The sequence below is a fragment of the Lagopus leucura genome, unplaced genomic scaffold (genome assembly GCF_019238085.1).
Source record: "Lagopus leucura isolate 7727_CA_CO unplaced genomic scaffold, USGS_WTPT01 Super-Scaffold_73, whole genome shotgun sequence".
NCBI lineage: Eukaryota > Metazoa > Chordata > Aves > Galliformes > Phasianidae > Lagopus > Lagopus leucura.
In genome coordinates this window covers 27,716,265-27,737,453 of record NW_024962252.1, presented here as the reverse complement: position 1 = coordinate 27,737,453, position 21,189 = coordinate 27,716,265, and the positions used below count along the sequence as shown (strand labels likewise).

The 21,189-nt window shown below is 42.8% G+C and overlaps 2 protein-coding genes across 3 annotated transcripts; both read right to left on the bottom strand.

Annotated features, from left to right (window-relative positions):
• Positions 1 to 139: 139 nt before the first annotated feature.
• On the bottom strand, positions 140 to 7,137 carry CUNH6orf163 (chromosome unknown C6orf163 homolog). Its single transcript, XM_042875938.1, has 5 exons — positions 6,990 to 7,137; positions 4,775 to 4,869; positions 4,116 to 4,223; positions 1,671 to 1,873; positions 140 to 638 (listed from the first exon to the last, which is right to left on the bottom strand). Exons 1-5 carry the CDS (start codon positions 7,135 to 7,137, stop codon positions 140 to 142), a joined length of 1,053 nt encoding a protein of 350 aa, XP_042731872.1.
• A 2,648-nt stretch (positions 7,138 to 9,785) lies between these two features.
• SMIM8 (small integral membrane protein 8) lies at positions 9,786 to 12,097 on the bottom strand. Of its 2 annotated transcripts, none has more exons than XM_042889052.1 (3): positions 12,059 to 12,097; positions 11,186 to 11,327; positions 9,786 to 10,143 (listed from the first exon to the last, which is right to left on the bottom strand). In XM_042889052.1, exons 2-3 carry the CDS (start codon positions 11,303 to 11,305, stop codon positions 9,985 to 9,987), a joined length of 279 nt encoding a protein of 92 aa, XP_042744986.1. In that variant the 5' UTR covers positions 11,306 to 11,327; positions 12,059 to 12,097; the 3' UTR covers positions 9,786 to 9,984. The 2 variants fall into 2 exon arrangements, with proteins under 2 accessions (XP_042744986.1, XP_042744980.1); XM_042889046.1 differs by lacking the exon at positions 12,059 to 12,097 and adding an exon at positions 11,697 to 11,917.
• Between the last annotated feature and the right edge of the window lie 9,092 nt (positions 12,098 to 21,189).

The following is a 21,189-nucleotide window of genomic DNA, read 5'->3' as shown; positions in this document are numbered from 1 at the left end:
TAATTTCTCAGCATGGATTATCACTTCATTACTTAATATAGTGGTGATTATTTTTCTCTAAATATTATTTCTCTAATAAAAATTCCAAACACACTCATGCAATTCAGTGAACTGCAATGAATTTATTTTTCAGCATCACCTACTTGAAGTGCTGTTTACTCATGGCTGTGACCCTCATACTCTCAGTACCAGGTCTCTTACATTCATTGTCATTGCCTTCTGCCTCTTTTGGGATGTCCTTTGGTTCAAATGTTGTTCTGAATGGCAGAATAAAATCTGCTTGTCCCAGGGACAGGTTAGGAAAGGTTGCATCAATATATTTTTGAAAAGCTTGTCTTGTTGCTTGTATTTCAGTTTCCAGGCTGTCCTTCCAAGCTCTCATCCTTTCCAGTTTTTGTTCAAGAGCCTTTACCTGGTCTTCAGCTGTTCTCAGCGTAATCATCACCTTTTCCAGTTCATCAAGATGTACAGTCTTCAATTCTTTCATCTGTTTTTCCATTTCAATCTGATTCTCTTTTTGTTTGATACTCAGGGCAACGTTCATCTCATTACATTTGCCTTTGTTTAATTGCTCGATAGTCTTACGATATAGTTCCTCAGCTAACATGCTTTCTTCTTTGAGCTGCTCTATGTGCTTTCTATTTGAAAAAGGAGAAAATCATGGTATGGAACACCTGCTATTAAAGATTATAAAAAATAAAACAATTTTTCTATTCCAAAAACCTTTCTTATTCAACTACAAATATACATGAAATCAAGACTTACATAGGACCTCTATAACAAAATTGAGTAATAAAAGAAGGCCACTGATGACACAGAGGAGGGTAGCTGGGTATCCAACCACAGAAGATTCTGCTTCTCCAAGGATTTCCAGTGATATTTTGATGATGATTGTTTCCAGATGAAAAAATGTAATTTAAAGCATTAATATTTCATGCTTCATCCAGGTCTCTCTTTAGGCTGACATTTAAGAACACGCTCATTTTCAAACAGACTTTGAACAACTCTGCCCCCAAGTAAAAATGCAGTCTTGAAATGAAACATAGGAACTGATTTCTAAACTGCAGATTCATCTGTAATTTTTTTTTAAGTTGTACTGAGAACATCTTTGTTTCAGCAGGTCAGTAATAAAACACGGAATTTATAACACAAAACTTTACGGGGCTGCTCACCGGAGCCGGCTCAGGGACATGTAAGGAATGATAGATCAGGCACCATTAAGGCTACAGAGCCAAAGAGTTGAATGTAGAGAAGACAATTTCTGCCCTCTGTTATTTTTCCCTCCACTGCTCATCTATGTGAATAAATTATCCTACACCCTACAGATCTCCTCATAGACAATTTTTTTTTTTTTTTCCAGTTTTGCAGAGATGTCTTTCATGGCACAACAGGCCCATGAGCCCATTTTTCCAGTAACTGCACATCAGTCACAAAAAGCAAAACTTTTGGATCCCTGATTTGATCTATGGTACTTGCATTCAGGAACAAAACAGGTTTTACTTCTGTACGTGGAGTCAGTGAGGGAACTCAGGACTTTTACTGGTCACTTGGCATTTCCAATAGCTTTTTTCTGAAGAGTCTTTCCCAAGAAGATCTGCCACATTGACATAAAGGTCATTTTCTCTAGCACAGCACATTTACCAGCCAAGTCAGGAAAGCACTAGGAGTACCTGTGCTGCATGGCCGCCTCACTCAGTGCCACCTCCCTCTCCTGCTTCCTGGCTTCGGCCACGGCTTGCATCTTCTCCTTGGCACACTCCAGCAGGGCACACCGGAGCTTGTGAGCCATGCGCTGCTCTGTGGCTTCAGTCTCTCTCCTCTGCTCCTCCTCCATGTACTCCTTCATCTCTGCCTTTGCCTTCCTCACCACTTCCTAAGCAAGGTTAAAATTAGATGTGAGCAGCAGTTACTATTTATTGTTTAGTCATCTTCAGGCAAAGCCCAGCAGAACAGCAGCCTTCAGGAAAACATTACGGGGCAATACAATGATTTGTTGTAAGGTTATAGGTTAAGAGCGGCCAGAGCTTAGTCAGCAGCTCAGGACTGTGGTGTAAGAGGGAACTGTTTTCATCAGCTGGGAATTTTACACGGGGGTATTCACAAACTAACACACTGCAATATGTACACTGCAAATATAAAAATTCTGGAGATGTTTTTAAAATGTAACTAAAATCCTGGTATCTTTATGACTGCCTGATGCCAATTCGGGCAGTGAAAACTGCTGTTTCAGTACCATGCTATCCACAGGTAGCATGTCCTCTGCTTCCATGCAGCTCTCCTCACAACACCAGGCCCATTGGGTGTCTTCCTAAGACCTTGCTTTGTATTACTTAGAGATTCTCTGCATCTTTCATCACCAGTAAACAGGGCACTGAACTAATCTTATCCTTAAAAGCATCATTCCACATCCATACAACATTCCATGTTTTATGCTTAAGACACTAAACATTCCCTGATATACTTTCTTCACAAGCTCACATGGCTGGTGACATGGTTCAGAGTGAGATGAAGTCTGGTCCTTGCTATGCTTAACACCAAGATACTGCATGGTTTGGTAAATAAAGGTGTGAACAACACTATTCTTAGGTGGTCTGGATGGACATACACATACGTGGAATATCAGACAACTCAACCTATGCCAATACACATCTGTTGCCATCTACAGGCCAAATCCCTGCCAAATACAACAACCCAGGAAAGCAGCTCAGCCCACCTAACTCTCTGCCCAATGACCTATGATGCTTTGCCATCATTCACATTTTTGTGGATACTGGTTGTTTGTCTACTGCTAAGAAGTGGAGCGAAAAAATACTAGGGGCTGCCTACAAGAAGCCCAGGTAAAGCCATTGATGCAGAAAGGCAGCTCTGAGGCCATCAGCTGAAAGCAGTTGTCCTGTGCCTGTCCTACACATGAAAGAATTTCCATCACTCACTCAGCAAGAGGCATTGTTGGCTGCCACTGTTTGCTCAGATAGATGTTGAGTAAATGTTCTGCCGTCACCTCTCCAAGCAACAAGGAGCTAGCTCACATAAAATGAACTGCAAGAAAGATGGACTACAAAACACGCGTCCTCACCTCAGTTATAACTGCTTTTTCTTTTGTTTCAGCTGTAGAATTCTCTCTCTGCTCCCAAATCACCGGAGCCAATTTTTTCCCATGCAAATAATACGTATTCAAACCCCGAGCACTGAGTTCTACAGAGATGTATAACAAGCTTATGGTATGTAATTGAATGGTTAAACACGAGGAACTGAGCTTCTGCCAGCTATTGTCAGCAGATGCTGTGATAGCAAAAGACAGAGCTCCCTTGAAAAGTAGCTCCATAAAACGAAGTGAGCTCTGCCAGAAACTTAAGACCACTATAAACTTCACTGCTTTTCTTCTTGAAATGCCAAGCACAGTGCTGTGACAGCCTGCAATACAAACAGCCAGCTATTTAGTATCTTGTATGCAACAAAATACCCAAGCAAACACTCAGGCAACTCCCTGTGGGCACCCCATCAGCTGATGGAAGGCAGTGCCAGCAGTATGCAGCCTGCTAACACAGAGCAGGGAGTAGGGAACTCTGCTGCCTTCCCCTCTCCTCACACAAATCTCTGGGTCTTCTCCCAGATATCCAAACAGCCATGTAAAGTATGTGCTAAGTGTGTATAGAAATACAAAGCTGCAGTTGGCGTGCCTTATTTAGAAATACACATAATGCTGGCAGTTTTCCTTCTCCTCTGCTGCATCATTTAGACTCCAGGTTCAGTACATCAGATTCAGTACATTTCCAGCTTTGATGTACACATTAGAAGAGATTTAAATTTAAGCCTGTGTTTAACTGACCTTAAGAAGTGCACCTAATCAGCTTAAGTGGCTGGCTCAATGAGGGCCTTACAGCCAACTTCCAACAAGGTCCACAAACTTGATTCAATAAAAAAACAAAGCGAGATGTGCTGAAAGCAAACTAAAAATCCAGCTAGCTGAGAGCTGGAGTTCACAAATGAATGAAGGTCCTGGATATCTCAAACATAAGAAAAATAACACATTTTTAACATAGACTGACATTCTAAGGTGTCAAAAAGATAATTCCACCATATTTCCCATGTAAAGAGAGCAAACTGTTTCATACCCTTATTTCCTTCTCAAGTTTTAGTTTAAGGTCTTGTACAAACACACTGTAGTTAGCAGTTGCCTCCGTGAGAGCTTTATCCACTGCATCTTCTTTGTACTGTTCAGCCTTTAAAACAGATTATTATATAAACATAGCTGCTTATTATTAACATACTATTAAGACAAAGCAGAGATCATGTAATTGATTGTTTTGCATTTTCTATTTAAAAAAATCAAGGCAAATGAATTTAAACCGCATGGTAAAATGCATTTTGTTCCCTTTGATAATTTAATCAACAGCAATTCCTGTTAAGAATGTGCTCAATACAATAGCACTGAGCTGCCAGAGTACTAACCACTATCTATATATATTTGACATGAAGGGCAGTTTCAAAATCATACACAGCACTACAGGGAACAGCTTTACTAGCCAATAACTCTTGCATGCTTTAGAGGCTGTTTTCTGGCCAGAGGTAGAATTTGTTGCGGGTTCAAAGTAGGCTTTGTTGAGATCTGAAACTGTGGAAATATGCACACACAGAAATATGTGCACTCAAAAAGCTGAACAAGGAATGAGCAGAAATTAATAACAGCTTTGTTGCCGTAACCTCTAAGTTGCTTATTAATTATTCCAAAGAATCATCACAGTTTCAATGACAGTAGTATAAAATAACTTACCTGAGACCAAAGCTCAGCTTTCATTTTCTCAATGCGCTCTTGTATCTCTGCTTCCTTCCTTTCACGCTCCTCTTGTTGAATGCTTGCACCAATCTCTGTACAACCAACGAAAGAAAGAGGATCACACACAGCAAATAACCAGAATGCTGAAAACTGCCTTCTCCTCTCACTGCTTTGTTTGGTTCTACAGCTAAGTTAAACATTAAAAGGCTAAAACCCATGCAGTTTAATTTCACATACATTTACATGTAGGTAAGCATTTGGTAGCTTAGGTGGTTCCACGAATGCAATAATACAAGTTGGTCTTTAAAAAAGGGCCTTATGGAATTAGGAGAGTCCTGGCTCAGAACTTAAGCATAATTAAATCCGCTTTCTGAAGGTGCAAATTTTAACATTCCAAAGCTGAGGAAGATTCTCAGATGCCTTCATGCTGCTCTTGGAGCACACAAGAAACAATGGTGTGGTTTTTTAGGTATTTGGAACAGAGCACACACATACAAAAAAACTCCTTTGCCTTTGGGGCTGCTGGACCCAAGGAAGGCCCAGGGCAGTGGTGCAGGAGCACAACTAATCCCTTCTGGAAAGAAGGAGTGGAGCAGCAAGAATGGAACCATGCTGCTGCCCCGAGCGTAGGATGGGGGTTGCTCCCTTTGTCAGCACAGTGGGGAGTCTAAATAAGCTATCAGCACCACCATCTCCTCCTAGTCATAAAAGCAAGCAGGCAGCCCTGCTTGTTCAGGTCAGTCTTCAGCACCTAGGGTTGCCCAGAAGAGAAGATGCTGGAGAGAGGTGGATAAAGTTGACTTCCTGCAATGCAAAACCCCACCTCAAAAAGAGGACTTCAGATCCTCCCCCTTTCCTACTCAGTGTCTTGCCTAAGCATTGCCTTGGATCCCATTCTCCATGCATGGCAGGGCTGAAGAGTCACATATTCTTACCCTAAGTTATTAAGAAAACAAAAAAGGACCAGAGCTTTCAAACAGCCAGTACAGGGCTGAATCCCCCTCTTTCAATCTTCCACTCCAATCTTCCCCATCCACTTCACAGGTGGGCAGAGTTCTTTCATGGAGCTAACATGAAGTGCTTGGAAAAGGGCAGAAGAATGAGACAAGGAGTCAACTGATTTAAATTAGCAAAATAAACATAAGTCCAACAATGTGGAAATCTGAACAAGAAGCACATTGTGCCCTGGCTGCATAGCTTTTCCCCAGTTCATTATACTAGGTAGTAACAAGAAATAAGTTTAAAAAGAGTTCCTATAGCTTTCTGGACATGCTTTATATTGTATATGTCAATGCAGTTGCCTCCTGAGACATACCCAGCATTCACCCCATTCCTCTCAGCCCACTGACAATCTCCTGCTTGTTTAAAATAGAAACCAAACACACTCTTATTGCAACATGTGTTAATTAAAATTCACAACACAATTTCTACAAAACTTTATACCAGTGATCAGAAAGCTCTATGATAATTAGGCATAGCTTATAAAGATGCTTCAGGCTTGTATCAGATCCTTACACATAGGAATGCGACCATATGTTTTCCTTCATCTTTGAGGTTACAATTCTGCTATGCCAGAAAAACCAACCCTCAGCTTTGGAGTGTTCCTACCAGCATGCTGTATCTTTCTTTGGAGCAGTTTGTCAGATGCTTAGCTCTTTCCTACAGTTAATATGGTGAATATGCTTCTTTTTTAACTTGCGTCCATGTTTAAGTTGTGCTATGTGTAACACAGACATAACATTGAGATTTAGGATGATAACTCTGCTAAAATAACAGGATGAAAGACTCTTTTTGTTCATAATCCTATCAGTAGCAAAGGAAAAATCGGTTTTGACTGAAATAAGGTTTGAACTTGGCTTAAGTGATGGTCAACAACCAGACTCAGGTATGAGAAGGTGGGATTCAGGATGCAGCAGCCTAGCTGTAGAAGAATGAGGGAATGTTGCAAACGTCAGCCAAGTGAGCCTTACAAAACATTTGCTAAGACTTACAGCTAATTCTGCTGCACACTTCACTGTGCACAAATCTGAATGCCTTCATGCACCACAGGACAGCTGACCCTGCCTCCCTCTGAATATGCAGGATCTAAGTGTATTCAGAAGGTTGCTGCAGTTTTCTTACCATGACAGTCTTTGCGAGTCTTGGATATAGAAGCACTTTGAGTTTTCCTAATTCTCAGGGTGTGAAACAAGGCTTTCAGAAACAAACTCACCCAGTATATCACGATGAGTGTAGTACCGTGTCCTGAAAGGTTTGTATTCCCGAATCCGATCAAAAGTAGCGTTAGAAGGTGGCGGTGGAATTATTTTTGAGCATACAGCGCAGCAAACAAAGGAATCCAAATCTGTGCTTCTAATCATTGTGGTGTGCTAGTACTTTTCTGCAACACAGTTAGTGAACTGCCAGAACTCTACTCTGGATAGTTTTCTTGCTTGCAGGCTAAATCCTTATTATTGCTACAAAAACAAACAAACAAACATGCAAGCCAGGGATGAGTGGGAAGCCACTGATTTCTACCAAGTTATTGGAAACGTTTGCCTTCAGATTAGATTCACATGCTGCCAGCTCAGTAACACACAGAAGATGCAGGCAGATGAGAGAGGTTTGTGTGAAGTGACCCCTTGCAGCCCTGGTACAGCCCCCCGCATAGCAACTGTTACCAGGTGGGACTCTGTGCTCACAGAGCTTGCCTGGTAATAGTTCAGCAGCGGCACAGCAGGCTTTGGCTTTGTAGTGCAACTTTTTGTTGCTGGATGTCAACAATTTCCATTCAAACCGTGTATTCAGAGGAGATTTTAGGAGCAGAACAATAGCTACTGCTTCAGATGTCTGAATCAAGGCATTCTGTTGCTGCTATTGGTAAAGATGGGAAAGTCAGCACTGAAGATACGGGACAGGCAAGGAGCTGAAAAAGCCTCTGCATGGAAAATCATTCTGACTCAGTTCCTGTCAAGTCAGCTATCGTCCATTGTAAATATTTATTACCGTACTGAAAATGAGATTGAGGGAAACAGGGCAAAAGAGACTGTCTCAGTGCTGTCTGCTTATCCTCCAGGTGCACCAAGGGAGCAGCGCATTCAGTGTGAACAAATTTTACTACTAATGTAGTTCTCCTTGGGTGTATTTTTTTGCTTAAATCCCAATTCACACATCACTGTTATGTGTATGAATCAGGTAACTAAAATGGCAAATGCCAGTATTAATACTATACTGACCGTTAATTGGGTACATTCTTCTCTGCATTTGCACTGCTTTATCTCCTAATTATGTATCATTTTTGTAGCATTAAGGAAGTCACTTATATGCAAATAAATATGGAGAAGATACTTACAAGTCTCAACATTCACTCCTCCAGTCTGGGCACCATCAGCATCGCACCCTTCTTCACTTCCTTTCCCCCCATAACTTCCAGATCGATACTCACTCCACAAAATGCAGGTCAAAATTTAAGAACTCAAATCCCATATTTTTCCCAAATATGTGAAAATGGGACAGAATGGGCTTCCTCACTTCCAATCATCTGCATGTAGAAGGATCAAAGTGTGTATTTTCAGTGGTGAGTGGAGACAGGACAAGGGGAAACGGCCGGAAACTGCAGCATAGCAAATGTGCGCAAGAACTTCTTTACAGTGAGGTGACGGAGCACTGGAACAGGCTGCCCAGGGAGGTGGTGGAGTCTCCTTCTCTGGAGATGTTCAAGACCTGCCTGGATGCCTACCTGTGTGACCTGCTGTAGGGAACCTGCTTTGGCAGAGGGGTTGGACTCGATGATCTCTGGAGGTCCCTTCCAACCCCTACAATTCTGTGATTCTGTGATTTAAAAAGCTTACAGAAAAGCTACAGAAGACCATTTTTTGTGGCATTTGTAATCATTTAGTTAAGTTCATGCAAACATACAAGACTCACGTGTTAATGGCTAGCATCCTGTGTAGCCCTTCTTTCAAGACTAATTCTAATGACCCATCACCTCCTACTTAAAAAGAAAAAACGTTCTACAGGATACACAGAGCATCTGATGGCTCTGAGTATTCAATTTACCTAGAAATTCTTTCACCAACCAAAAGGCAAGCCCTCTCCTTACCTGCATGCTTTTGGATCAGCACTAGGCCCTTGCTGCAGGCTCCCAGAGGGCAATACATTTTAAAGGCTTTCTAATGCTTTTCTATAGCTCACTTCCCCTCTCATGAAGGAGGCAGTTAACCAAAGTCCAGCCGAATTTAGCATACAATTACAAAACAGGACAGGAGAAAAATCAGAGGTTCAGAAGAAAGGATTTAGATGGATATACAGAGAAATTCCATAGTGATTCTGCTGTCTGTAGTCTGTCACCTTTTTGCTATCTTCAATATCTTTTGTCCCAGAACTAACTCCCAGAGTAGCAAAGCAGATGCCATTCACATGCCCTTTCTTCCTTGGCACAACTGAATCCACCTTGGCCAGAAGGGGGTTAGCAAGGAGGTGTCTCAACTTCTTGGCTTCCCTTGAAGACACTGTAAATATGAGGAGCTGAATGGGAAAAAAATGAACCACATCAGTAGCAAGGGTTTGAGGTAGAAACAGGCCCTGGACTGGTATGCAGCACCCACCACACATTCTGGTGTGCCAGAAGTGTCGGACACAGACATAGCTGGGGAAGCACTGGGTAAGGCCTCAGTGCTGGAACAGGCAAGTACCCACCCACACAGCTTGCTCAAACCAAAGTTGGAGCTGGAAGGCTTATGTGGGCCCACCTCCTGCGCTAAGGAAATGTCACAACTACCTCCCTCCAGCCACTCCCACAGGGCACCATCTGATAATGATCTTCATCAGATATTCTCACCTTAAAATTACTTTTACTTGCAACCCTGTAATGATCGAAAGATGAAAAGTCCAACGTTTTCTTTTCACACAATGCATTATGTACTCCACTTTAAATAATCCCTGTTTTCACTTAGTGAAAGCGAAGAGGAAAATGAGTTGAACCACGTGAATTTCCCAGGCATTTACCAGTCTAGACATACTATAGAGATCACAGACAAAAATCAATTTTATGTTTGTATGTATCTTAATTACAATTTATTTGTACAGCCATGGTATTTTATAATGGAACTTATACTGGATTAAAAGGCACAAGAGAGACTTAACCATGATTTTAACAGACAGAGGAAAAATAGTTTTCAGCCTTGAGAAGTTCTGCGGCTGATTTGCTTATTTCCTTCCTTATGTCATCAGTCCCACTTGGAAGTTTTTCTCCTCGTATATCTGGACCCCTCACTGTCAACCGCTTCATAGAGATCCTTTTTATTCTCCACTGTGGCATGCAAATAACCAAGGTAGGCCACGCAGAGGGTAATTGCTACGAGTCCAAACGCCATCACAGGTTTGTTCTGACAAAAAAAACCAAAAACAACAGTATGCGTTTTTAGTCAAAATATTCTTCATCCATCATAAACATTACATTCTTTAATCTTAGCTTACAAAGTGAAGAGTGAACTATTGCGATATCAGAACTCACCACTGCCTTCCTTTAGACTGACCTAAATGAGTTTGATAAACAGCAAGAAGGAGACATGATTTTCTGGAAGCAAAAACAATTCTCTCTGCAATGAAATGCTCCTTGAGCATGAATATCTGGCCACAGCCAAATACTGAAGGTTACTACTACAAGTTTCAAACAGAAATTATCTGGATATTCCTCTGAAACAACGTGCTCTGCTCCTGCCAAGTGGCATTCATTGTATTTCCCTAAAAGAGATCACTTATCATCACCACAAAAGCCACCTTTATTATGTCCACAAGGTTTCATCTTGTCTTACTGACACCACTGGATTCTGCGAGTGTAAATAAAGGCAGAGTATCATCAACTTAATTATAAAAGCAAATGCTGTAGGCAAAGAATATTGGCCAATACATTTAAAATACATTGCTATCCTCTTAAAAGCCTTTTTAAAGTACTCTGCCACGTCACCATCTTTCATTATATTTAAAAAAAAAACAAAACACTCCATATAAGAAATAGTTAAATATTGCCTCTTTTTATAATACTTTTATATTAACTTTTGAGGTATTTTTATAATGCTTTCTGAGTGTTAGGCTTGCATTTTATGATTTGGACCATTTCAAATATGAAAGAGAACTCCTATTACTTAACCTGTCAAATTACAAGTGATCACAAATTTCTCTCTGGAAGTGACTTGGTACAAAATAACCAGTCAATGTAATTGTCTGATTTCAGTGAAATGAAAGTTGTAATAAACGATGTTAAGCTCTGGGCTCATGACAACCAGAATAGAAAAAAAGCAAAAATATTTTTTGTTACGTTAACAGGGTTTGCGTAACAAGAAACTGTAAGATAATGCACACTGAATTGCAATTGTTGTTTTAAAGCATACTAAACACATTTAGTTTCTCTCAGCAAGAGCTTCTTACGGGTTTAATGAAAAGCTCCGGGTTCACAGCTCGGAACAGAGTGGTTGTGCGGGCAGCCCTCAGTCCTGGATTTCTCTCTTTGGGCGTTTCATTTTCATTCAGAGTTTTGCTAGAAGACATTTCAACTGATGATGAATACTTCCTAAAAACAGAATTAAGTATATATATATGAAATGAACTAAAAGAAGTACATTCACAGAACATGCACTCAGCTTGTCTTCCAGCTCAGCCTTCACTTAGTGCATGCACTACCGACTGACTTGGCTGTTACCTCCAGCCGAAGCACACTGACTTGCAATCAAATCTGATTAACTTTCACATTTTGCATCCTAAAACACACTGTTCGAGGTGCTCATATTGCAAATGTCTTTCCACTTGTAACAGGCCTGTATTTTTATTTATGTATTTTTATTTTTTACGATAATCCTTTCACTGCCTACAGACCACTACTGAAAAAGCACTACCACACGAAGCAGTCAGTACACATTCTTTTTATCTTTTTTAACCTTACACGTGACGGACCAGCCTTCGTCCCTCAGTGGTGCGGTCACCACCACCACCCGAAGGCTCCAGTCTCATTTTCACACACAAGGGCACGAGGGATGACGAAGGACAGCTGAGCTACGGCGAGAAGCTGTAAGGCAGCCCAGCAGACACAGGGCGCTTCGCCCCGCAACCCACAGGGATGTCGCACACGGGAGAGGCCTTTCGGCTGCGGCAGGCTTCCGAGAGGAAACCCCACAAGGAGCGAGGCCCGGGAGCGCCGCCTCAGCTGCTCCCTCACAGCGGAGAGCGACCGTTAGCGCTCCCGACCAACGGGCGCCGCTCCGCGCGCGCTCTCCCTGCTCTGCCCCCTCCCCCGGCGCTACTCACCCCGCGCTCTTGACTGGGCCTGACCCCTGGGGGAGGGGAAAGAGGAGGGGCGGGGCGGACCTCAGCGATGGCGCCCCCTCGTGGCCGGAGGCCGCCGGAGCGGGGGCGGGGGGGGGGGGGAATGAAGAGGAGAGGGCCGGGACGCCATCTGCTCGTCGCCGAGCTATTGTTGTGGCGGCATATGCTGCACAGCTGATTCCGCGTACCATTGAGTAGGGGAAAAAAGATACTTCTGAGTGTGGGTTGCTGCTTTCGTTTGTTTGGGTGCTTGTGTAATTGAAAGTAGTTATACCCAGGTTTAGTGCAGGACACGTCCGCATTTGTCCCCCGAGTCACTGACGCCTTCCACGAGGGGACGGGAAGAGCTTACATCGCCGCCCTGAGCAGCGTCCTCCCTCCTCGGCACCTCTTCCCAACCGTTCGTGTCATTCGCCGACCGCAGCCACGCGGATAAAGCTTTTGCCGCAGGGCCAGCCTGCGTGACAGTGACATTTTCCAGGCGGTGGTAGGATGGGTTTATACCAGAAAATGCCTGCTTGAGAATGCAGCCACTTTGCTGCAGGAAGGTGGTAACCGCTGTTAGGCTGCTGATCGCTCGCCACGATGCAGATCAGTGAAGAAAAGCTGGGGCTGCGCGCTGTTTCCAGTTCTGCTTCCCGACTGTGGGAAGTGCCTGCTTTACCCTCTGTGACGGTATTCTGTTGGTGTCTGAGCCAAAAGGATGTTGAAAATCTCAGTCCATCAGTGCTTATAAAGTTGTCCGGAATCTTTTTATGGATGGCGTTCTTTAAAGGATAGAACTGTAAACATCTCCGGTATCTCGGAGTCTTTACAAGTCAGCCCTCATCTTATATCCGAGTATCTCTCCTGAAAAGTAAACACACACACACACGCACAGATCTTCCTTTTCGAAGCCTAGGGCTGTAACCGAGCTTTATTTTCCTTTTAAACGAATTCCTCTGGGATTCCGCATTCAGTATCGCGCTGCACGCTGTGACCATTCAGAACCTAATAGCAGCTCCTGCTTCTCGTGGGACTCACGTCCCCTCGCCGTTTCGAGCCGCCGAAGAGTCTCGGCGGAGAACAGAACAGATCTGACAGCGTAACCCGCAGACGCGGTTGGCATGCAACAGCCAACCTAATGCAGCGCCGGGAGCAGCGGCGTGCCGCCGCATCTTTGCTGATTCACCTCACAGCTCCCGCTTATTTCAAGCGCCGCACAAAGGGAGGGCTTTCAGCTGTCTTCAGAATGAGGATGGGACGCCTCGAGCTACCGATAAGCTTATCCTTATTTTAGACGCACACGGTTACAGATCGCAAAAGGAAATCTTTTTTTGCACGCGGAGCAGAATGGCCGTGTTGAGGAAATAAATGCAGAAGAAGAAATAAACAGGTCTCCAGCGAGGCAGAGGTGCCGCTGAGAGCTGTCTGTGTGTTTGCTGCTCGGCTCGTGAAGGTCTCAAGAGTCCTTCTGCCACTTTGCAGCTGCTAGCACTCATTCGCATCCTCTCGTTGAAAGAGGGCAGTTTTCAGACAACGGCACTTGTCAGGAACCTACCGCTGATGAACCGAAGTAGTTTTAAGGCAGTATATGTGTTAGAAACGAAAATCTGTTAAAGCAAATGTTTTGTGTTTCATAGCATTGTGTACATGCCTTTTAAAATGATGGTTAACAGCTTTGTCTTGAAAAGACAGAAAAATCACCCAGCCGTGCTTTGCAGCCCAGATTAAAGCAGATGTTATTCTGCAAATACTGATCAAGCTTAATTTTTTTTAAATTATTATTATTATTTTTGTCTGAGTTCATTGTGGAAGAGAAAATATACCTTGGCAATACTTTCATTAATGAGTGTGCAAACTGTTTCCGGTTGAGAACACAATGATACAAAAACATGGAGCATCCCCTTTGGAAGGCAAAAGCCAGTTTCTCCTGTAAAGAAAGAGCAGAGAAGTGTCTGCAGCGCTGGGTTTTCCCTATTGTCCACTGCTTGCTCTGCTATAGGCACCTTTCATTTTGGAGTCAGGGAGCACAGCTCCTGGGAAGACTCCAGAAGTAGGAACTTGAGAGGTCTGACAGAAAGAATGCGTGGTGAGGGGCTCTGGCTGTGCGGCCCGTGAGCGTTTCAGACTTCCTACACTTTACTTGTCTCTTACAAACACCACCACATGCCAAAATGCAGCAGGAAGAGCCAGTGCCTAATATTTGGTTATGAGGTTGGATAAAGATACAACTGAGAGAGGGAAGAAATGAAGTAAAGCAAAACAGTTTTGACATTTAACCAGTTTGATAATAACCATGCAGTTCTAATAGGACAAATGGGCTGCTGGGGATTTTTTCAGGTTTTTTACCCCCACTTTTTTTTTACCCCCACAATTTTTTTTACCCTCTACAATTCTATAGGAATTGTAGAATCACAGAACCACAGAATATCCCAAGTTGGAAAGGATGCACAAGGATCATAGAGTCCAACTCCCTACTCTATGCAGGACCATCAAAACTCAAACCCTGTGTCTGAGAGTGTTGGCCAAATGCTCCTTGAACTCCATTAGCTTGGGGCTGTGCCCACTGCCTTGGGCAGCCTGTGCCAAGCCCATCTCCCTCTGCTGAAGAACCTTTCCCTAACCCCCACCTGACCTTCCCCTGACGCAGTGAATTTGGGCTTTCTGTTCCTATTAGTAATGTGACTGAGAAATGTAGCCGCATCCCAGATAAAAATGACCAAATAGAACAGATCAAAGAACTGACACTTGTTAAGATGCATTAGGACAGGACATACACATCTATTCAATTGCTTAGTCATTAAAATAAAACTGTGGGCTTTCTGTCAAAGAGCAGGCACGGTGGCATTCAAGGTTCTTAAGACATCTCTATGACTTCTGAAATGTAACCACAATTCTGTACAGCAATTAGAAGTTTTTCACATGGACAGAATTAAAAATAAATAAATGTAGACAGAACACTAACAAGAGGACCCAGTATTTTCCAAAGGCCTCTTTTGCTATTTTGGTGCAGCAGTAAAGTTAATAACTGAAGAGCATGAGTTTGATGAGACAAAAGATGGTAATTACGGAGCATCTGAAATGGGAAGCTAGCTGGATTCTTCAGTGAATTCGTGCAGGAATCACATACGAAAGGCAAGCTCTGCATGGATGGATATGCAGTATGTGCATGTGTTCACACAGGACTGGCACAGTCATGCTACTTCTAGCCTTGCGGGCGCTGGGCCTGCCCCTGTCTCATAGGCATTGCTGGTTACTGCCCACAGCGGTGCCAAGGTGAAAGCACAGGGTGTGCAGCTTGTGCTTTTAGTGGTTATTGATGTATTGTCAGTGGTACAGACGAACACTCAGAGGATGCAGATAAAGCCTTGTGACTTTAAAAAAATGCATTAGTTTCCTCGTTTCTTTCCGATGATACCAGGCATGTTCAGGTTCTGGTTTGAATGGTGTGCCAGAAGGGATGATCAGGTTTCATCATTTAGTTTAAATTACCTAGGTGAGCAGTTTCCATTTTCAGGGCTTCAAGCAGCAACTCCCTTTCTTGGAAATGAACTGCTGATTGCTAATGCAACTAGAAAACGGGGGGGTCAGCTGTAATCACTCACTGCTACACTGGTAAGTTAGAGTTTCTTGTCATAAAATACAAATGAGAAGTTGTTTTCCAATGTTAGGCTTGATAACAGCCTCATGGAAACCTCCCATCTGCCAGAACCAAACAGACATAATCCTGCTCTCGTTGTCTTTCTGATAACTACCAAAGAGGTACAAACTTCAGAGTAGCCACTGATTACTGACTTTGTTTCTACTGCTTGTTCAGGTGGAAATCTTTTGATTTTGTCAGTTCATTTTTATAAGACTTGTCACAAACTTTAGAATAGTAGCCTGAATGAAGCTGTGACACTTATTATGGCTGAAGATCATTTGCTGCAGAGGGAGTTTTTGCCTGCATGGGAGAGCATGGCAGAGATGAGAGATCTATTTGGCATGAAGTTGATAGAAAATGCTGCCACAGTTGTGTTGGTTGCATACAGACACCACAATTTTCTTAAGTCATTTTAGATTCCTCTGAGATTAATTTTTTTTAATTATATAATTTAACAAAATAACAAAGAAAACAGTAAACTGTGTCTGCCCTCTCTCAAAAAACATTCATCTGCAGTGGAGGACAGACCACAGCAATTAGCAGCTGGCAAACCATCACACCCAGCGGCTGTTAAGTGGTGTTTGTGGTTTTCCCAAATACAAAACAAGCTTCTACTAGCTGTAAAAAGAACACCAAGCATGCCTAAGGTTATGAACTGACTGAAGATGTAGTATGTATGTGATATTTTCTAAGACATTGATGTTTGGCTGCTAAGGGACTGAAGCCCAGAAAGGAAAGGGATTTGTCCCAAGCCACGCTAACTCAAACCAATCCAGCCAGATGAACCATCTCCTGTCTAGTCTTCTTTTTTCTAGTGAGAGGCTAAAATAAATAAATAAGATGTGGAAGATGAAGGCAATGGACTGGGCTTTTCTTAGCTCTGGACCTGGTGTCCTGGGTGATGTGGGATAAACATCACCTCATGGACATCTCCTCCTCCACAGCATGGATTTCCCTGCCCAGGCTAATGGTGTTTTCAGGGGAAGGCTCCATGTCTCATTATGTGTTAATGAAGAGTTCACAACAATGAAATTCAATGCAAAGAGTCTATAGATCACTCTTCGTCGATCAGTGGGAGAAAAGCAAGCTGTAGTCAGTAACTTTACATGTCTTGTCCAGGGGCCTCCACTTCCAATGGAAGCATCTAATGATGAACTGGGTTGGGAAGCCTGAGCTTACATCAGTCCGAGGAGCATAAGTTCTTCACTGCAACAAGCACAGTCCAAGCTAGTGTGAACAGACAGCAGAGCAACAGGGCTGTCTTTGTCAGGGCTTATCAGAATTATATGCCTTATTCAGCTTGTTTGCAAACAGCCTTAAAAAGCAATACGTAGCAATACAACACACCCCTTTCTTCATTTTATAAGAATCAATTTATGTGAACAAAGTTAATTTTTCTGACTTCTCTGCATTCACTTGTTGGCTCTTGCATAAGGGCCTGGAAATCCACTCGCAATGGCACTCTGACTGTTGTCCAGAAGCAAAGGCACTGCAAGGTGAATGACTTCTGGCAGCAGTTCAGCTCCTACTGCCAGTGCTTAAGTGAGAGCTGGTGTGTGTCCAGCTCGGTGAGGTAACTTTGAATGGAGCTAGACCATGCCTTTGTGTTCCTAGGGGGTCTCTTGCTGCCTCTTCTTCTGCAGGACAGCATTGGGATAGAAGTGCTATGCTGGGGTGGCAGTGGAGCTTCCATAAACTTAAGAACAAGCTGGACAAAAATCTGTCAGGGAGAGCTGTCAGCATGACGAAGCATTCTTATGGTCAGAGAATGAAGTAAATCTGTGCTTCTCAGCCTGTGGACTTAAGACTGCTGCTAGATAGGAGGGATGCTGTGGGAATTCCATGAAACAAGCACAAAGAATCAGCAACAAGGAAACACTTCCTTGTATCAGCAAACAAAATAAGGGGAAAATGCAATTACAAAATGAACATTTAAAGTTAAGTTTAATTATTTGTTTATTTACAGAACCCTTTTGCCTATGTTTTTTTGTTTTTTGTTTTTTTTTGTTTTTTTTTTTCCTTTTCTCAAAGCACGGAGCTGATCCTTGGTGTTTTAAAAGAAAAGAGATCATGCTTTTATGAAGTTATATGTGCATATATGTATATACATATATATTTTTGTATAAAAGCTAGGGATGCTGACCTCTCAAGATTGCTACCAACTGTGCTTTTTTATGATCTTGTGCTTTCCTCTGTGATTCTCTGTTCCTATTCTCTGCCTTATTTGACACTGCTTACAGATTCTTCCCTGTCTAGAAAAGAGAAGGTTAAGTATAACAAGAGAAGAAAAACCCTTGATTAGCAATGTTTATATCAGAAAAAGCAATTTTCCATCTCAGCCTGCAAGGCTAGTTCTGTTTCCCTGTGCAGAAGCCACAGACCCACAGTTCCCAGGCACACATTCTTCCTGCTCTTTCTCACCCTTCCATCTCTATTTCCAGTAACAGCACTTTTGTCTCCTATGATTTGCCTCCTTGCTCTGAGCTGTCTAGTCCCTTTGTGCCCATAGCTCTTTGTACGCTTTCCCCACTTCTTCTGAGGAGGGTTTGTTTTTTCTTTCTCACATTTTTCTTACCTATTTTCCCCATTTTCCACTGTGCAAAGACAGGTTTTCTGCTTTTAAAGTAATTAAATTAGCAGAGCTGATTGAAATCTAGAGGGATGCATTATTCCATGCACATTACCCAACCTTCTGTAGACCTCACTGAAGGACAGATATAATTATTCTCTATGTTCAACAACGATGGAGTTAACTCATATTTGATGTGTTCAGCAAGAGTGGCATTAGTTAAATGCTTTACCCATTAAGTTTCATTCCATGCCCCCAGAGCTGATGGAGCATTCAGATTGCTCAGCAGAGTGTGCGTGTAGGGTTCAGGGAGCAACACAAGTCACTTCTATAACTGAGGGGAACACGGAGCGCCAAAGGTCTTCTGGTTGCTTGTGTCTCACCACAGGATGTGTATTGGTGGCAAGGTGTGTTCAAGTCACATCCAGGGGAAAAGTGATTCATGAGAGGAGGAGGAAGAGGGGCATTACCTGTGCTAGTCCCAGGCTCATGGTAGAACAACAACACCATGAAACAAGCTCCACGGCCCCTGAGGCTTGCGGATGGAGATCATTCTAGGTTTCACAGCATTGAGCCAAGTATATTTAAGAGCATACAACTGATAGAATATCAGCCAACTGATATTCCTCTAGCTCTTTTTACCTGCAGCATAAAGGAGTGGTTGTGGAACAATTTCTGAGAACACCTTTTGTCAACATCCTTCCCAGGGTAAATCAGGGATACATTCATTCCTATGGCCTACCTCAGCTCTTCGAGAATGTCACCAGCTCTGATGGTATCAGTGCTGGAGCAAATAACCTTGTTTTATAGGAGAACCCTGGCCATAGGCAGAGGTCATTATGAGCAGTGAGCTCAAGGGACTGCAAAAGCAGTTTCCCATCTGTGCTGAGCTTGGTAATGCAGTGGCCTGATTACTGCTGGTACTCAGACTCATTCACCAGTACCAACTGCTGCTACAACAGGTATAATTTCTCTCTTGCTGAGCAGATCCTGCAGATCAGTAGATCGGATAAGGACATTAAGATCAAACATATGGATCTGAAAACTCCTCAAATTTCCAACCTCACATTTCCCACCTGTTCTGTCCCCTGGGAACAGACGTACTTTTCACTCTTACAAATAAAAGAGCTTGGTGTTCTCCAGGATCCACATCGAACTTGGAGGTGGGGCTGGGTGGGAAGGTAAGAATGCATTTGCTTACAGTGCCATCTTAGGTCCTCATTTGCCTTTGAGGAGTCTGGCTGCCAATGGCACCTTGAGAAAACCTTCACCAAAAAGCACCTTGGGAAGGTTTGTGTGGAAAAGAAATTGTTAAAAAAAAAAAAAAAAAAGTTTGGAATAAAGTTTAAAGCATTTCTTAAACGATAAACCCAGTGAAACAGTATAGAACTTCAAAGTACCACATCTTGTGAAATGTGAAGTCAGACCATGTCCTAATATTGTTGACAGCCATATTTCCAAAACCACTGAGAAGTTGATTTTCCTCTATTTTCTGGTGGCAACTTCATGCCTGTGCGTTGTATTGTGTTTAAGTGAACTGAGTTGTCTCACTTGCCAATGCTCCATGAAGTGTCCCCTGAAGAGGTACATCAAAAAATTTCAAGGTTCAGCAAGCGTAGGCCACAAATTGGGAATCATCGGTCACAAGAGAGCAGCAGCTGTAGAGGCAACCCACAACAGCTCCCTGTCCCTGCTGCTCAGTGTACAGGAGGGAAATGAAAAACGCACCCCACTGACCTGCAAGGTCAGAGAGCACTTTCCTGTTACACGCTCTGCTCTCATCAGTCCTTGCAGTTACAGTTCCCAAGGAAGAACTGTCCCTCTGTTAGCTCCCTCCCCCCCATTACTTGAGCAGATAATTCATGATGTATGTCATATTCAGCATTATCTAGATCCGTTCATGTTGAAACAAAAGGTGTAGAGGCATGAAAATTCCATGAAGTTTTAATATATACACAAATGTTTATGATAAATCAGACGGAAACAATTGTTCAAACAGCTGCATTTGGAAATTACACAGAATTGCTTTGGTACAAGCAAAAAGAGGCTTTTTGTATCCAGAGCTGGAAGAACCTGGAATGAAGACACCAAACAGTAAAGGGATTGACAGCATTTGCCAGGTAGGTAGATCTGATACGTGTTGAGACAGTGACCACAAGGGCTGGCACACCACAGCCACTCCAAGTGAGCTGGATAGTCCCAGACCCATTGCAGCAGCCTAACATGAAACATTTCAAAAGACAAAAACCAGTAAGAGGCAAATAGACCTCACCAAGCCCGTGGTGATGCAGAGCAGCTCACGTAGCTATTTGTGGAATACCTCTTGTATTAACAATGTAAACACCTCCTGAACGCTATGCATTGCTGCTCTTCATTACGGGTGCAACACAGGCTAACAGGAAGGGGGACAGACATTTGTATTCGGTTGAACTTAGAGCTCTGAGATATCAGAAACCAATGCCTAGAAAGACTTACTTCAGGGAAATATTCTCCTTCCTTTGCCATGATCAAAGAACCGATGTCAGTGCTGAATCTGAGGAAAACACACTCTTTAGAGAAAGGGCTGCCTGCAAAGAGCAGAACTGCCTGAATGCTGAATTGATTTCATTGCTTGTGCCAGGATAGAAGAGGAGAAAATGGTACCAAAAGCATGTTAACTGTTTTTTCATCCCCAGTACCCCAGCTGAGGTTTGTCCCAAAGCATTACAAGTACTGGGGTGGCAGTTACGGAATTAACTTTGAAAAAAATATTGACTGTGATTTTCAAGCTGGTGTGAGTTAGCTTCTTTTTTTCTTTTTTTCTGTCCTTTATTTCTACAATAAATTTGATTGTATAAGAAACAGAAATACCCATCTGCTGCTGCATTTAGTGACAGCAGCCTCCAATACCAGCTTGTGGCCCGTTAGTGTAACATCTCA

Coding starts and splice junctions, on each gene's coding strand:
- CUNH6orf163 (XM_042875938.1), bottom strand. CDS start 7,137: ATGATTAGAAGCACAGATTTGGATTCCTTTGTTTGCTGCGCTGTATGC. Junction 1,874..4,115: donor AACTTGAGAAGGAAATAAGG/GTATGAAACAGT, acceptor AACCTTGCTTAG/GAAGTGGTGAGGAAGGCAAA. Junction 639..1,670: donor GAGGCGGCCATGCAGCACAG/GTACTCCTAGTG, acceptor TTTTTCAAATAG/AAAGCACATAGAGCAGCTCA.
- SMIM8 (XM_042889046.1), bottom strand. CDS start 11,764: ATGAGACTGGAGCCTTCGGGTGGTGGTGGTGACCGCACCACTGAGGGA. Junction 11,328..11,696: donor CGAAGGCTGGTCCGTCACGT/GTAAGGTTAAAA, acceptor TTCTGTTTTTAG/GAAGTATTCATCATCAGTTG. Junction 10,144..11,185: donor CGGAGCTTTTCATTAAACCC/GTAAGAAGCTCT, acceptor TTTTTTTGTCAG/AACAAACCTGTGATGGCGTT.